General features: G+C 35.3%; 1 protein-coding gene across 2 annotated transcripts in view; it reads left to right on the top strand.

Annotated features, from left to right (window-relative positions):
• Positions 1 to 2,941: 2,941 nt before the first annotated feature.
• LOC115628996 (cartilage oligomeric matrix protein) overlaps positions 2,942 to 18,351 on the top strand; it is a 42,388-nt gene continuing 26,978 nt past the window's right edge. The window contains exons 1-2 of one of the 2 annotated variants that reach the window (XM_030525280.1): positions 2,942 to 3,381; positions 17,782 to 17,973. In XM_030525280.1, coding sequence (XP_030381140.1) covers positions 17,889 to 17,973 — 85 coding nt within the window. In that variant the 5' untranslated portion in view covers positions 2,942 to 3,381; positions 17,782 to 17,888. The remainder of the gene's footprint in view (positions 3,382 to 17,781; positions 17,974 to 18,351) is intronic. The other variant, XM_030525281.1, reaches the window with a different exon arrangement.

Genomic DNA, 18,351 nt, shown 5'->3' with positions numbered 1-18,351 from the left:
AATTGTGACGAATCTGAATCTGCAATCTGCGAACTCTTTAACTATCTGTCTTTCCCAACTATCTGGTGTTTTAAGGTAAAAATGATATTGTATTTTTTGTAGCTAAAGGTTTTGAATTACTTCAATTTTACTACTATTTTACAATAGCTGGTAAAGTGTGTTAGACCATCGTACTGTATGATTGTCATAAGGGCTAAAGATGATAAACTGGGTCATTTACTTTATTGAAGTAAGATTGAGTGAAAAATAATTGAAAATATTAAGTTATTTTGTTATCTGAGCTCTGGAGTGTAATGTGTTCTTTATATAACCAATTGGCCAAATATATGATTTTACACTTGCGATAACATAAGTTAGCCACATAATGCCACAAGTTTTCTGTAGTATTTCAGCATTTCATTCCACAGTGCAACATCGTCATCCATTCAACCGATTGCGTGGGCAGTGCCGGCTGCTGGGAACAAGCACAGCCGTGGCCGCTTATTTATAAATCACGCACATAATGAAATTTTCAGCAAGTGGTCGTCGCGGAATCGTCTCTCCGTGCCACAAACCCAACACGGCATATGCAACAACAGCAACAATAACAACAACAAAGTTGTCCGAAAAATATGCAGCGAACGCAAAATATGCAGCGTTGATGTGTGATGCCGGCCTGGGTGTGGATCTGGCCCCCATATCTGTGTGTGTGTGTGTGTGATATATAATGCCCGGCCAGGCAAGGTGACATCTCGGCGACATAATGATGAACAGGTCGTAGCAAGGCCCTCAAGTGCTCGACTCGGTGCTACTGTCATGCTTGTCATGCATCTTTGGCAGCCAAGTTGCAAGTTGTAGTCCATAAGTAGCCATTAATAGGTGGCATATATTGTGTGCCCATCATTTCTGACTCGATTTTTTTGGTTGGTTTCTATATTTTATGTTTATGGTTGTGGCAGTTTTATGAACGCCATAATCATGGTGTGGTATTTAATGTGTTTTTGTTTTTCAGTTTCGAGGTATTTGAAGATTTAGTGAATTCAGCACATGACACAAAAGGGGTTTAGGGCTATGTGACTTTTCGTTTTTGCAACTTTGTTTTGGATTGGGATTGGATTTCACAATTGAAACATTTGCGGTCAAATCGGAATGGGATTTGGTTCCTATGTGTTCTGGTTACAAAGCTATAAGCTTTTAAAAATACATTTTAATATTATACGTAGAAAAAGTTATAAAAATTACACTATAATAAATAAATCAGCGCATTTAAATTCAACTAACCGAAGAATAACCGACGAGTTGTTGTTTTCCACGCTACACATCCCTAAGCTCAATAATTCTTGGTGCTCCGATAAAACTTGAAAATATAATAATTTCAAAAACCAGTTATCATATTATAGACGGAAGAATTATTTTGATTTGTACACTGAATGTTAACAGTTACTGTCTTGCAACTTTTCAATTTAGCACGATTATTAACATTTCAACGGCATTGTTTTAGTTTTTAATTGTAAATATTAAAATACACTTATATTGTAAAGGTAGATCGATTGCGGTTACGGAGAAACCTGAAAGTATGCAGAGAAATTTGAAAAAGTGAAAACATATCCCAGCTACTTAAGTAATTATTTCGCACTAGCAAGAGAAGCTTCATAGCACTTTTACCCAACGCGTTAAGGAATAGCAGTATTTTATGAAGTGCTGTTAAAGTGTACGAAAGTTGTTGGACAGAGAAAGCGAAAAAATAGTGCAACATAGTTCCAACACCTTACCTGTCTATATGGTATATAAATTGTTGCATAAGATCCCGCGTCTAAAGCTGATAAATTTTAAAGATAGTTAGGAGATATCTCCTAATTGATACGATCTAAGACAGTTTTGCGTAAATTAAAATATTACGCAATTTTGTAAAAGCTGCTTATGATTAAAATTTGATTCATGTGACTTAAAGTTTAAATGCATGCATATTCATCTAAAATTCTCTGAAATTCTCCCTATTAGATACTTGTATTGGCCCCACAAACAACAGCTAAACAACAACAACTGGCTAAGCAGTCTGGCAACTCTCTGCTGCTCTTACGCAAATTTGCACGTGGGCGTCTTAGCTTACTCACGCGTCAAAAGAAACACAAACGAAGACAAAATGCTCTGCCGCTGGCTGGCGTTTCTCCCAACAGCAACAACTTTGAAGTCGCAGCATCGGCAGCGCCCAAGCAGCAGCTCCGAAAGCAACAACAACATCGGCTGAGAACAAAACAAACTGCAATCAGGCGTCAACTGCGACGCCAACTGCAACTTGTTGTTGGTGCTGCGGCCGCGACGCCAACTGCTGCTGCTTTGATGTTGCTGTTGGTGTTGCCGCTGTTGCCGATACCCTTCGCGTTTAGTGTGCGTTTGCACGTCGAACAACACGGTACGTTGCGCAGGTAGATCGTTTGATCGACACTCTCCAGCTTCGTCGATGTCTCGATAAAAATGCGCGTGTCGTATTTGAAGTGTTTTACATCGTATTTCCTGATCGATGGCAGCTTTTAGTGTCGTTCTTTCGTTTGTTGTTGCTGCCGCGTAATAAATCGTTGTCTTAATAAAAACAATAATAATAATAATGATGAGCACAAGTTTATGTCATGTCTGGAAAAGATTTGTGCCTGCTATTTAGGGTGCCCGTATCGTATGCGTAATATTGTCGCAGCTGTAGCTGAAGCCTTCGCGGCCATTTCGTTGTCAAGGTGGATGGGATGTCTTGGCGTTCTTGTTGTTAATAGCATAGAAGTGTTTTAATTTTTATTGGCACGAACGCCTGCTTTTCTGGCTCGATCTAGGCACCAACAACAACAACAACAACAACAACAGACGAACGTTCGCACGCTTCAGGCGGCAGCTCGTAGGCTGCTCAGTCGTGGAGCAGTTGCCATCGTTGTAGGATCGTCGCGTGCTTGGCTTCGTTCTAATTTTCGGCTTCGTGTCTTAAGCTGCTAATAAAATCGGGCGATCTTAGTTGCGTGTCGCGGCGTCGGAAAAGGGTTCCTCAGTCTATTTAAAAGATTTTAAAGCATCCGTTTTATTATTGATTTCTGTAATGTAACGGCAGCGACAACGACCTTTGATGTGATTTGTGTTATATTTGTTTGATCTCTTTCAAGTGCAGTGATCTTTGTCGAGCGCTACAAGCAAGAAATAGTAAAGTGTGGAAATACCCATAAAAATAACTTGAGTTGTTTCTGTTCTAAATTACATTGCGTTGACAGCGCTAAGTGGCCGCCACAGGAGTTGTGTGTGTGGAGTTTGTCTGTTTTTGTACGACTAGCAGCTGACTAGCTCTTGAAGGCAACTAGTGGCAAGCGGTGACTTGGAGTGGCACGCAGCGAAGCACAAACAAGCGGAAGCGTCCTTGACCAAGAGGTAAGTGAGTGAGTGAGTGTGTGTGTGTGTCTGTGTGTTAAGTGGGTTAGACGGGGCATGAACGTGCATAGAAATCGAAATAAGACACAAGCTGTGTCCGACTGCTTCGTTGACGAAAGTGAAATGCGAATTTGTTTGAAATTGAAATAATATTTTCAAAGACAGACACAGACTAGACACTCGATTAGAAATTTGATTGTGGAAGAGAGACGTTGGCAGGCGAGCACAAAAATTGTATTTCCTGTTTCACTATTTGAGTGTTTCAATGCTGTACTCAACTTATTATTCATTAAAATTTAAATTTTATTTTAAGTAATTAATAAATACATTTTTTATAGTCAGAAACAGTCTAGAGACTGATTTTCTTTGATGATACTTTTATTGTTAGAAAAACCAAATCAAATTCTTGTAATTTCTTGAAATACCTTTCATTAACTACAATTTTCAATTTAAATGTGGAACCGTTACATTTCATCTACTGAGAATTTACGAATGTAAAGACAGTGCTTCCTTAAAAATTGTTATAATAATCGTAAAAGTAGATCAAGAGCGTAAAGCTGAGGAAACGAAGCGATAGTTTCTCATACTCGTATACTTTTGAGTTGTACGAGTATTTCTTATTGTTTTAGAATAAAATGAAATACCAACTGGTTTGATAATGGTTCAAGAAAAGAATATAGGACTTAAATAGTTAATTCTTCTAGTTTAATTTAAATCGACAGACTAATATTCGTACAAGTTGTGCAAATAGAGTTAAACTTTTTATTACTTTGATTAAAAGTTAAAAACAATGTATTGATAACTGCTTCATTAATATAAACTAATTGACAATTTACAAATTTGTGTTCAAAACCTGTATATGTAAAGTGTTTCTTTTATCAGGATTTTATATTCTAAACTAAAGTAAATTATTTACTTCTTTTTGAGAACAAAAGTGATTTAAATTGTGGTCCATGGTAAAACTACCATATATTCCTACCACACGAAGGTTCACATTTTCTAAATACACCAGAAGTTAAGAAAAGGAACATGTATGATACAATTTATGTGTACAATCGGACTCAATCAGATAAGTTGATCGAGAGACGGTGTTTATAATACCTTTGTAAATGAATATGTTATTCGAAGATTGTATTCTCCAAGCCCAACTCTTTCGATAGGGATAAATCAATTTATTTTTTAAGTTGTTTGGTTGAGTTATTTGAAACAAGAGATTTTTTAGAGTTTTACAACGTCTGAATTTTTCAAAGAAGTTAAGTTAAATTTTGTGTAAAGAATGGCATTTCTGTACCCGAAACGTTGAGAATGTTAGCTTAGGCTTTCGATAAACAGGCTAAGTGAAAAAAAAGTTTATGAATGGCATTAAATTTTCATAAAGCATTAAAGGCATGCCCCAACCATAAACTGATGAACAATACGTAAAGCAAATTATTGCTAATGCTTTTGGCTTTTCTAATGGATCTGTCAATACCATTTTAAGAGAACTTTTGTGCCTCTTAATAGTCAAATCTTGTTTGGCTATTAATGGTAATGGTAATTAATTAAAGAAAAGCATTTATTGTTTGTCAAAATAGTTTAGTACTTAAAAACGAAACAAATATCAAATTAAATATATTAAACATAAATGTAGTTTTATATTCCTTTTAAAATAAAAGCTTTTACGTTTCGCCTTCAATGTGATAGCTTTAATAAGCCCTTGGAATAACAAATAATATATAATTTAAGCACATATTATTGTGCGTTTACTGTACTTAGTTGGCCTTAAGTCTCTTATGAGCTACCTGTTGCTGTAATTCTAGCCGCTTGAATTGACCAATTTATGAATATTTTAATGCGCCATAAAAACCACTTCGCAGCGTTGACACAATTGATAAATCATAATAATTGTTGCTGGTGGTTCTTGTTGTTTTTGTGAATGTCGTTGATATTCAAATGCCATCGATACATATTAATTAACCGCACCCTGGATGGCAGTTAACATTAATCTAGAAATCTTAGTCTTATCTTCGAGCGATCTAGTGTGGCGTTGGCGTTGGCGCCATAAAAATCAACCCAAACAAGTCATAATTTATTAATTATCCCACTTTCTACGAAACAAACTGAAATCAGCCTGAAATCAATGTTAAATAAGGAACGTTATTGTTTTCCAAATTTAATTCAGCCAGTAGTTTGCAACAAAAGTATAAAATAAATAAGAATCATTATAACAAATGAGCGAAGAATAAAACAAAATATCATTAAACAGCAGCCGCAATTTGTTCAGCGCCAACACCATAAACAAAATATTCTTGTTTGCTGGCGAGCCAAATATGTAAAGGCTATAAAGGCGGTTATATGCGAAAGGCAGATACGCTGCATTTAAAACATCACTCTAGCATTATATTTGAAGGGAATATGCATACGCCTAATATGGCAATTGTGTCTTAACTCTTGTAGCTTTTTTGTTGAACCGGTAAAAAAAATGAAAATAATTACATATGTCGCATTCCGATTTACACCATTCACACATCTTACTGAAATGGCCATCTCCCTTTCTCGTTCTTCATACGAAATATTAGAATCTATTTAAAATCTTCTTCACAAATTATTATTGTTTTACAATTTGTCTTCATGATGCCCGTATGTATTTTGATTTGGGTGTAAAATACATTGCAAAAAGTGTAAAACACACAATTTTGAATGCTCGAAGAATTTAAGCAAGAATATTAAAAATAGGTAACCATGAAATACGTTTTCGATTTTTACAAAATAAGTGAATTTATAGGAGACATTTCGAAATTAACTCTGTCTTCATGCAAATCTAAAAAATATAAAAACTATGTTAAGCTTACAAAAAAAATGTTTTCATAAATGAAGCTCCTTTATAAATAGGATCGGTAAAAGTGTACGCTGTTAGGCGGAGAATCTGTATACAATATTTGTCGATAAATTCGGTATAGTTCCTGAGAAATCATTAAAACAGACGAAGCATTTAAGCAAGAATATTAAAAATAGGTAACCATGAAATACGTTTTCGATTTTTACAAAATAAGTGAATTTATAGGAGACATTTCGAAATGAACTCTGTCTTCATGCAAATCTAAAAAATATAAAAACTATGTTAAGCTTACAAAAAAAATGTTTTCATAAATGAAGCTCCTTTATAAATAGGATCGGTAAAAGTGTACGCTGTTAGGCGGAGAATCTGTATACAATATTTGTCGATAAATTCGGTATAGTTCCTGAGAAATCATAAAAACAGACGGACGAACAAACAAAAAAAAAACGTTAAAGTAAAAAACAAGCCTTGTTGTTGTTCTTTTACAATATGAGCGAGAAGATTATATCTTTAAGTTCGGGACCATTAAATAGGTGGACATACGCGTAGTTAAACAAATAGTATAATAAAGTCTATATTGATATTTGGAACGACTTCTTCAATGTATGTACGGTAAGGTAATATCTTCTCGAGTCAGGTTAGGTAGCGTAAGGTTAGTTTAGCTTAGTTGCTTAATATTCTGTTCGTTTTCATTCCAAAGATTGAGACACTTCATGTTAATGACAATCTTTGTTGTTGGGAATAAAACTTTCCAATAAGCTGAACGAGAAGATTCTACTCCTAAGACTTGGGAAAGATGAACAGAGTTAGACAAATAATATAAAGTTCATAGACTTGTTTGAATATGTACATCGATTTGTCTTGTCATTGGGAACAGTCTGATATAACTGTTGATACCCTTTGGCTACAGTGTGTAAGAAAAAGAGACAATGCCAAACGCATTTGTATTTTGTATATATTTACGTTATATGTTTTATTGGATTTCGACATTGTTTCGCTTGCCATCGCTGGCATCACAAATTCAATTAAAAAACGCCCACAAGTGGACGCTCAAAGATCATTACCATAACAATTTATAACAACTGTGAGTCGGACAGGGAGTGACTAACTGCTGGATTGTGGTTTGCTTTGCTCATTCTATTTTGCATATGTTAAGAGCTGACCAAATATGGTTGCGTTCGCCATTTATTAAAACATAAATAATATTTTGTTGTGGAATTTCCGCTCGCCAGCAGCTTCATTTCCCTTTGCTTTTCCATTCGTGTCGACAATTTTGTTAGTTATTGGTTCATAAACAGTTCGTTACAGAATATGCTAATCAGTGGCATGAAAATGATTGCAACAAATTAGTCGCGTGCAGTGGTGAAAAGTCATTTGACTGAATCAGCCCTTTGACGGCATTAAGTTTTCAAGTTTCTTTATGCTTTGTGTTGACTGCATTTCGACGCCAGCCGATTTGCAATTCAAATGGGCTCTGTCTGACTAATATAATAGTTTTTGGCGTTTGGCTTTAACCTTTTGTTTAGACTGGTGGCTGCCTGGCGTCAAAAGCGGTTCAAGTTCGCTCGCCAAGCCAATTTCGTTTTTATAGTTCATCAAAATAAGTTAATAGCTTCGCGATAACCAAACTTAATTACAATTTAAATAGATGCCACAAACCTCTTTCGGGCAATCAATACATTTTAGTCATCTCCTAAACATATATCTCTTTTCTCGTATTGAATTTCATTTGGGCTATTCCTATTGGGCATAAAATATCGTTTACAAGTATAAGCTGCTTGCTGATTTGATCGAAAACGCAAAATCGTTTCTGCCTTTCGAACACATTTCTGATATTCTGCGCCGATATGCTAATGCTAGCCCAGTTGGCTAAAACTAGTAAGCATGTGTGGATATTTTTTATTGGCCTTAACACCTGCCTTAAACATACAGCTGCTATATTTATTGCCTGTCATATGCTATTTTATAGGCAAATAATAGTGCTTGCGAATTCTATTTAGCATTCGTTTCGTTTATGAAGGGTGTTCCTTTTCGACTTTGAATAATAAGTGGGAGTGGCTCTAATAATGCTTTGTATGTATATAAAAGAACAAATAATATTGAATATTGTCATAAATTGTGGCTAATGAGCCAAAATCCACTTTGTAATCTTATATTTGAAAACAAACTTCTCAGCTTGTAATACATGTTACTAAATTGGCTTTAATGGGCATCCATTAGTAGCAGAGTGCTCCTTTATATTTTTGACTGTGAATATGCCCTTCTACTTTTTGTGAATATAAATTAGCGATATACAAGTAGTCCCAAGAAGAAGGTACCTAGAGGTTTTGTGTTTTGTAGCTAAAATTAAATATATTATATTTGATGCAAAATACGCTTCTTTACCTCATGTTGTAAACTAGTTTTTTCGTTGGTATTACATGAAAGCAGAGTTCCTCTTCATATTTTAGACCGTAAATATGCCGAATGTGTGGATTACCTCTAGCTTTATTGGAATATCTGGAAGCTATTTAGTTCCGATAGGAACCTATGTCCTTTGTAAATAAAATATAGAATATTTATTATTTGTTAGCAAGAGCTTGAGTATTTATTATTTTTTAGCAAGAGCTTGAATATTTATTATTTGTTAGCAAGAGCTTGGTATTTCATTAATAAAATATATTTTGTTTAAGGCACTTTAACAATTTATTTCATGTCTGCTCCTATTGTTATTTATTCATAGAACCTTTGTTACGATAGTATTCTTAAAACGTTAACAAATTGTAGAAATCAATTTCCAAAATCAATGCTCATCAAAAAATTTAGACGAAGATATGAAAGATCAGGATTATAGTATATGTTAATGCACAACTTGAACATTAATTTATTTGGCAGTTTCGGAATCACAGCATAAAAGAACTAACAAATCAATTGAATCAATAAATAGTTGCATGTTTTCAATCTGTCTTTATTTTGTCTAATAAATGGATAGTTATGGGATCGTAATTCCTTTTCGAATATATGTGTATAATTTTGAGATTAATAATTAATAATAATTCATTGGGATCTTAATAGGATGATGTGTGTGACTCTCCGCACATCGTGGCAGAACATACAATTGTTATGTTTTGTTTTACTTTTGAAACATCCTAACAGAGTTATTTATTCTAATATTTTCTGAATATGAGTGAAATTTTGAAATGCTTTGTAGATGTGTACCTTTTTAATTTTAAAATATTTTCCAATAAACCTAATTTGATTAATTAGACAATAAAATGAAATGCAAGAAAATACGTAAGCAATGAATTTTTGTAATAACTGCTTTAATGTTCAATTGGAAAAATAAAACAGAAAAGTATTAACTTTAAAAGCCGACCCAAAATAAATTCTCAATTCATCGCCTATGGTAGAATATATAGTTTACACCAGGGAGTCAACACTTGGTAGGTTAAATCAAATTTCATCGGTTCATTAACCATTACATACAAGAAAAAAGCAGCTGAAGCTGATAGTTTAGTGAATATTAAAATATAAAACTGCTTTCGCTTTAATTCATTCTTAAAAAATGTGTTAGCCTTAACTACATACCTATGTATTTCAATAAAGTAATTCAAAATGGAAATTCATTTGTAAGCGCTCCACATTTTAATGCTATAATTGTAAAAAGTGAACTTTCTATCGTTAGCAGCTATGTGATGTCGATGTTCACAGTTTCCCAACTGTAGTTTATTGATCAAGTTTTTATTTTTTTGATTATTTTTAATTTAAGCGCCTGGTTGGCACCCACCAATTACCATACGAAATCACTGTCACACACATAATTGACAGACCTTTCAATATTATGAAATAAAGCGTTAAATATTTTTAACACTTGAACGGCCAACTTTTCAGCTGTCAACTACTGCATTTAAATAGATATGTTGTATATATATGTTGGATAGAAAGAAAAATCAATGCAGATAGAAAAAAGCAAAAGTCAAGTGCCGTCATCAGAGTATTGGGCTATTGAACTGTCTTGTCACTTTCACGCTGTCAAACACTTGAACATTGGTGCTTGGAGCGGAAGTTATACAAAATAAAAAAAATCTATTATGCCCGCGTCATGATGAAACCAATTTATCAACGACACAAAATCGGTTTTTCAATTAATTTCCCAAATATGAAAACACGGCACGAGAAGAACCCAAAACAAACCAAAAGGCTAAAGAAAGTTGTCCATAATAAAAATCCGTCTAAGAATTTCCCTAAGCGCAGCTTAGTTAGGCCCGGCCTGCCCTCAATCTCCCTGTCTCTCTCTCTCTCTCCCCGCACATCTACCTCTCCGACAGCATTGCCATTCAGTGCGTAGGCGCCGTCATTTTTTCATGTCATACCAGCAACTGACAGCAGGTTTGCAAGCAACTCGCACTCGCGCAGCACTGCCAGCCCAGTCAGCATTTTTTGGGCTGCGCATTTGAGCGCGGCTGATTTGATTTCAGTGACACGACGCCTGCGGCGACGACGACGACGGCGACTAAGACGAAACTTGTCCTGCCCACACACTGTAGCTCCCGTTGTTGCTCATGTTGCTGCTGCTGCTGCAGCTGTTGTTGTTGTTGTTGGTATTGCTGTTATGGCTGCTGCTGCAGCCAAAGCTCATGTGGCGGCGCATGCGCAGTAGCTGCGCTTTTTGCAAAAACTTTGCAGCGTTAATCGCATTTTGTTTATGCTGCTCGCCTAGGGGGCTAACAAGCAGTGATGCCACTTTAGATATTTTCGGGCAGATCGCTTTTATTGTTTATAAACGAAAGCAGTCGTTAAGTTTTATTTCCGTTTTGTTCACTGAAGACATTTTAAATTAAATGGTTTAACAGTTTCATAAAAGCTCCAGCTAATGCCATTTGGGGAACAAAAAATGCCACTAAACTAGAAATTTAACTCACTCTATTGATATATGTACATGTACTTGTATGTATGTGTGGGGTACATGTGGGTAGAGATATTGTTGTAGAAAAAATAAAAATATGCTGGTTCATATAGATATAGAAACAGATACAGATTTAAATACTATATAGATAAATAAACATATAAAGATAGACACAGACAAAGATAAATACATAGATATTCTAGTCCAGTTAAAGATATAGAGATTTTTCATTATATAGATAAATATATTGAAAATCATGCAGTTATAGAACAAAACGAAGTTATATCAATTAACATACCATATACAAAGAAATTAATATAGAGTTATAATTATAGATGTGGGTGAAGATTTAAATTCAAATATAGATATAAATGCGGATTAAAATATATTTACTTGTACGTATAGGTTGCAGGAAGCTGAAAATATCCAATATAACAAATAATGTACATGGGTATCAGTAAATTATTTGAACAACGACCGTTTTTCATCATTTGTAATGGCATGATCTGCGTAGTGTGATATATGTATGTATATATTTAGCTTTAAGTATAAGGTAGATAGGGATTTAGATGGGGATGTGTTCACATCGACGGAAAGGTGTCATATTTGTAGGTTTATTTTGTTAAGAGATAAATCGAATATTTCAATTTAGATACTCAAAAAGGTATAGATACAGATAGATTAAAGATATAAATACAAATATAGATAATTATGTATTATATTAAAGAAGAGCTGAAAAGATTCACTTAAAATATTATTTATATCGGGTCATTAAATTGGTAGGCCTAAGAACATTCTAAGCTTTAACAAGATGATTAAATAAATTTGTGAAATTTGGTATTATCGTTGATGTACAGGGTGCGCCATCTTTTATGTCGGTATGTAGATATTGAATAACTTTGTCATTAGTGAACCGATGGACCTGAGTAGACCAGTGTTGAAAACCTCAGTTCAAGAAATTGTACAGAACCAAATTAAATACAAATATCTCATACTTGAAAATCAGTTGTTTATTTTCAAGGATATTCAATGTTTGCATACCGACATCAAAGATGGCGCACCCTGTATGTATGTATTGGAATGAAGTGACGTATGTACAAATTATATTGATATATAAACAAATAAGCACAATATATACATATGTAGTTATAGATAGAGATAAATTTATAGAAATATCTGTAGACATAGATAGATTTATAGATTTAGAAAATGATATATTTATATACATACTATACATATAATTTAAGATATTCATATAGATATTGCGTATGAGGAAAAAAACTTCTATTTTTTAATTTTTTAAATTGATTTAAAAAGGATCGCGTAGTCTGATTTAGTTCAGATTTGTTCTGTTTTCTTAACTGTTTTATGCCACCATTTTAGGGTGTGTCACTCAGATAATGAAATGAAATATCTGAATCCAGCGCCATAAGTTTCCGGCGAACCGCTATTCAAGTGCGTGGCCCGGCTTTGTCCTAATGAGAAGCAACGCCTTTTTCCCCAAATTCGGAACTCTTTTTGGTTCTGAGCTACCAAATCAATTAAGTCCGAAACATCCCTAGTTGCATCCAGTATAGCAGATACACTTTATTTTTTGTCCAATTTTGTATTGGCCTGATCTGTAAGTGGCAACACTGATCGCAACCATTGCCACAGCGTGAGCCGTTGCATGCAACTGTCAAAATATTTGAATTTCTAATGCCATAGACATATGGCCAGCCGGGGGCCATTTAGGGTGCTGCCGCTGCTGCTGCCATTGCCGCCGCCGATCCGTTGCAGCTGCTCCTGTTCCACTTCAATATCAATATATATTGGCGGGCGATCAATTTGATTGAACGACATTGCCGATAAGCATCAAATTTCTTTCTTGATGATGACGACGACGACGACGACGACAAAGCAACGCCTATTGTCGTACTTGTACTTCTAAGCTGCAAAACTTGTTGCCTATGAAACCGAGCCGATTCATGAATAAGCCCTGGACGACCACAAAGGCGGCCTGCTAGTGGGTGACAGTGTTTTTTTGTTTTTATTTGTTTTTTGTGTTGTATTTTTTTTTTTGTGGTCGCCGGCTTCCGTGTGCATTTGCGGCTTTTAATTAAATGTCAATCAATATATAGTCATCTGGGCTTATGTATGTATGCACGGCCTCTTAGTTTTTGATTTGTGCGCTTTATTAACTTGATGTGGCGTCGTCGTCGACTCGTTGGCGACTTGCTGTCATTTCTGTAAGCCATGCAGGGCAGGGGCTAGCTCTATTGGACTTACTCGTATGCTGCGTGGGCGCTGACTGACAGTCTTCAGCAGATATACAAGTATAGGAATATACTCTGCTATGCCTATGTCTTTGTTGGCATTAAAAAGTATTTAAAAAAATTTTGACTGAGGATTAAGTGTTTAGTGAGCACTTTGAAGGTGCCTGTGCGTTGTTATGGCTGTGGTTTGTTCTGAATGTTCCCATGGCCGTTGACATCCGTATATCATAGTCGCACAGGTAAGGCTTTTCAATGAGAACTCGGCTTATCTGTGGGCATTACACATGAGTGAAGTTCTTTGGAAGTTAGAGATCCCTTGTCGCCGATCAGATGAGCTCTTTGATACAGTTGCCACTGAAGAGTCAAATGGCATTGTTATGGGGATTCTCAGCATTTGCCCCGACATTATAGAATGCTGCTTTGCTTCTGGATTTTAATAGAAATCGGCTGGATGTTATCGAATGACTAGACTAAACAGCACATCTGGGTGGTTTACTTTATTTTTATTTATTTGTTATAAATACATAAAACTATAAATTGATTCTCAACTCTATGACTTTAAGTTAGAAAAGTGAAAAACTAAACTGAAACCATAACTGAAACCATAATAACCAATTCAAATGTTTTGTAATACTCGAATGTCCCACTACTTTTTAATGTCAGTCACCATTTGTTTACACAAAGATATTAGTTGCATAATACTTGTATAATGCATAAATTAATTGCATGGAAAGAACTAGAAAATTGAACAAGTTCAATTCAAAAGCTGTTCTTTAGTCGATTGCGTTACACATCTACTAAGTGTAGCTCTGTTCAGTTGCTAAATGAGTTGCCTTTTTCCACCCACCAAACAGCACTGGCCTGCTAAGTGAACCCATAAACCTCGTCAAATGTGTGGCACATAAAAGTACAAAATTAAAGAAAAAGAAACCAAACAACTAAGCTACTTGAAAATGCTTTCAAAGCCAAGTACCAGGAGGATGGTCAGTCGAGTCCTCATGCTGTAATTCTGGCTGGATTGCGCCCATAAATGGCACATTCTCTGCAATACTGACTCAGTGACATTGTAGCGAACTAAAACTGGCCGGGACTGGGACTGGCTCGGCTAACTGGCAAGTACAAGAAAAACCAACTGCCTCTATAAATCCATAACTGTCACTCAACTTTTGAACCAGTATCGAATGCAACTTGTGCGTCTATTGGCTGTCTCGGCCTCATCGTGTGTTGTGTCGCCTCTTTAGGCCATAACGACATTGCTTTTGGCCAGCACCGTTACCACATTCCTTGCACACCTTTAGGCCAAGCAGCAGCCAAGCTAGTCTCCACATATCTCGTGTGTTTATTTAACCATGAAAATTGTGTAATGCTACTTTCTATTGGATTTGTTTGTAGTTTCTGTCAATTTATAACACTTCTCAACGTACTCGCATGTACATCTGATGAGCCAAATGGTATTTGCAACTGTATTAGGCAGCTAGTGCCTGTGCCAGCATTTTTTATGAGCAATCAATGCTTACTTATAGTTTTTCCACAACTGATTTGAAGCTCGTAAAGTTTGTGTATTAGACCAAATTTATTAGTGGTGGGAGAGATAGGCTTCTGGCTGCTGTTTATATCTTCAAGATCCAAATTCTAGATAACAAATAACAAGAATTGACTGACAGTAGCATGGCCGTTAAAGAGCTCTGGCATCTATCTCTGGCATCAGGTAATGGAGCAGTGAGATAAGCAGTTGATTTTATGGCCTGATAGAACGCAGCCGATCCGTTGAAAGACAAGCTATAAATCGAAAATGTCCGAATTAGGCTGCATAGCAATTATTTGAAGAGGCCAGTGTGTATATAGACGCATGTATATTGAATATTTGAACGAAGCGGTGAGAGAGCTTGTCTAATTGGCAAATAAATATTCCTCTCACTAGTTCAGCTATTCTGCAATACTTGTGTTTTACTTGTCTCTTTTAATGAATTATTTAAGCTTATTACTTTTATTTTATTTTCATGAGTGGCGAAGAAAGGGTTTAATCATCCGTCTATCCGAGCTAGGTTAGCTAATCCTGGGGGTCGCCTGATGCCCAGGATGCTCCGTTTCAGGCTTTTAGGGCTATTTAGAGGGCGGATAGGGCAGAACCTTGATCCAGTTAATGAAATATTAAAATTAGTATGTTCATTGGTTTTTAAAGGATTCAAACTTGCTTATCTAAATATTTTCGCGCTAAAACTATTCGCCATTCAAAGTCTCGTTGAATCTGCAAAAGTACCAAAGTATGTTCCGAGTGATTTTTTATGCCATGGTATATTTATGAATAATTTATGTGGCTGTGCTGATGTCATTCGATATTGTCTTTTGAGACCGATGAAAAATTCTCCACTGATGATACCGTAACCATCCCTGTAGTCGTTCTGAGTTCAGAAAAAATTTAACGTTGCCGTTGTTTCTGCGTTGGATTGCAGTCCAACCTGATTTCAGCCACATAAAAATGTTTAAAACCGGGAAGATGAATACCTCTCAGTCTCGTTATTTAAATGGAGGAAGTATAACCTACTAGTATCCTAGCTTTCTTGCGTTTGTTCTGCTGTTCAATAGTTAAAATATTAATTCTGCTATTGTGATGCAGAACGTCAAACGTTTCCAGCTTGGATATGATTGTATTTCTTTGTCTTGTTGCTGACTGTGCGAATATGGCTTTCACATGTCTTTCCCTTGCTATTAACAATTAAAAAATTACAGTTAATGATCACAAACACTTAAAACACTTCTTTCCCGGTTTTAAAGAAATTTTCCTCTAATATTTATTAAAAAGTTAGTTTTGTAGACAATTTCCAATGAAATGTTTCAATTACAACCGTTGTTATTTGTTGATCGTTGGAAATGTACACAAATTATTTTTAAGCGTCAGGCACACAGGAAACTTATTGTTGATTTTCGTCGGGTCAGTCGGCAAATAAAGTTCCAACACTCAAAGGTTCATTGCACGCAAAAAAAAAAAGAAAACTTCACATGCGCAGCTGTAAAAGCACAAAATTCTTAACAAAGACGAATGAGAGAAAAATATTTATTTGGCTAACACTCGAAAGTCAACTCAAAAAAGAATGATTGCAAAAATCCAACATAAATCTGTGCAGCATTAGCAATAAAAAGCGGCAGTGGCAGCGGCAGCAGCAACAACACCATTTGGAAGGGAAAAACTTAAGCTACAAATGCTTTATTACACCGAAAAAGTATGACGACGCCCACACACCGGCAACAACAATAGGCAGCAGACAGATGAAAGACGTGACACAGGCACAGATAAATGCAGTATACATAAGTCCATTCATATGTGAGCATACTATATATTAGAGGTGTGTATGGTAGTGGTTTTGGTTGCGCACACAAATCTATTCATAGTAGATAGGCGTGTTATTAGAGGTGTGCATGGGTCGTGATGCTATTTCAAATTTTAAATCTTTTACGGCGTTTTTAAATGATAAACACGTTTTAAATTTTAGAAAAATTTCTATTTTTGGCTAATTGATTTAACCTTATTTGCGATAAGGGAGGTTCCTAAATTCTGCTTTAAAAGTAAACGTAAAAATAAATATTAAATTCAAACTTCACTTTTTTGTAAAATGTTATTCAAATTTTAGAAAGAATTAGTATAGCATCAGTTAATGTTTCAGTTAAGTACTCAGTAAGTGCTGGATAAGTATTCAGTTGATTGTTTATTATTATTAACTCTTAGTAGCGGGATAAAATGAAATAAACTCATTGCAAGTCCTATTCACGTGATTAGGTGCATAATTGTAATACTGTTCTTATAATTATTTTCGTTATAAAATTTGTTTAGTCTTTATATTCTTGTGTGTTTGAGGATATATCATGGAAAAAAACCGATATTTATAATTTACTTTACGCATTTCGAGTCAAAATTCTTAAAAAGACCAATAACTTTATTATCTTTGTAAATACTTCAAAATATATGATTTTTCTGAGGAGATAGTAGTCAGAAGGGAATTCAATTTATTTGAGAGCTGACATCATCGTTTAGGAAAGTTTTTCCATGCCCCTCTCTAATATAAATATATACATTTAAATGTACATATGTACGAACCACATAAACCATACTAAATATATTAACACACATAGGTGTTGGCAGCCAACAACTTCCGGCGCAAGCATAAAAATTTGTACAAAAATATTTAAGAAAAATGTTGTGCGTTAAATGCGTGTAAGATATTTGAAAAATGTTTAAAACATTTTCAGCTTTTTTATAACAATTTAATTCGAATTTTATTTATTATTTTGATGGCATTTTATGACTTTGTCGGCCTCAAAAAATTGTATTGATTTTATTTTATTTTGCTTTTTCTTTGCATTTTATGGATTTTATTTTTGAAACGAAAATAAACAACCACCGACTGTGCCGCATCGTCTTACAATTTTATTTATTTATATTGCAGTTGGACGCAGAGCAGATAACAGCAACAAAAACACAACAACAACAACAACAATACCAGCAGAAGCAGCAGCAACAACAACAACAACAACAAGTGGCAACTGACGGACGATGAATTGGACGCGCGTGTTGTTAATCGGCCTCGCCACATTGGCGCTGACATTTGTGGAAGTTGCATCACTCTCACTGGATCCAGGTAGGTGCACACAAACACAAGCACACACACACACACACATATATGCATATACATGTGTATATATATGTTTACCGTTGCTTTACAAGGCAAACACACGATGCAGCAACAGCAGCAGAGCGCATGAAATATTTATGTCAATATTTGCCGATTGGAAACGACAAGTGAGCGAGCAGTACGCCGAAAATCAAAAGCAAATATGTACTACATACCATGTAGTATGTAGTAAATGCATATACATAATCACATAGCCAATAATTTATGTAAATCCCATGCTGCGTTTGCTTGTCAGTCTTTAGACGCTTGTGGGTCGCCTGTAGGGCGCCCAACAGTGGTCCCAAAAACCAGAGATGTTCTATATTTTAGGCATATTATGGCGAT

This window comes from Scaptodrosophila lebanonensis, unplaced genomic scaffold (genome assembly GCF_003285725.1).
Source record: "Scaptodrosophila lebanonensis strain 11010-0011.00,11010-0021.00 unplaced genomic scaffold, SlebRS2 tig00000131-arrow-arrow-pilon, whole genome shotgun sequence".
Taxonomy (NCBI): Eukaryota; Metazoa; Arthropoda; class Insecta; order Diptera; family Drosophilidae; genus Scaptodrosophila; species Scaptodrosophila lebanonensis.
The sequence above is the reverse complement of the archived record's forward strand: the minus strand, read 5'-3'. Positions and strand labels throughout refer to the sequence as shown.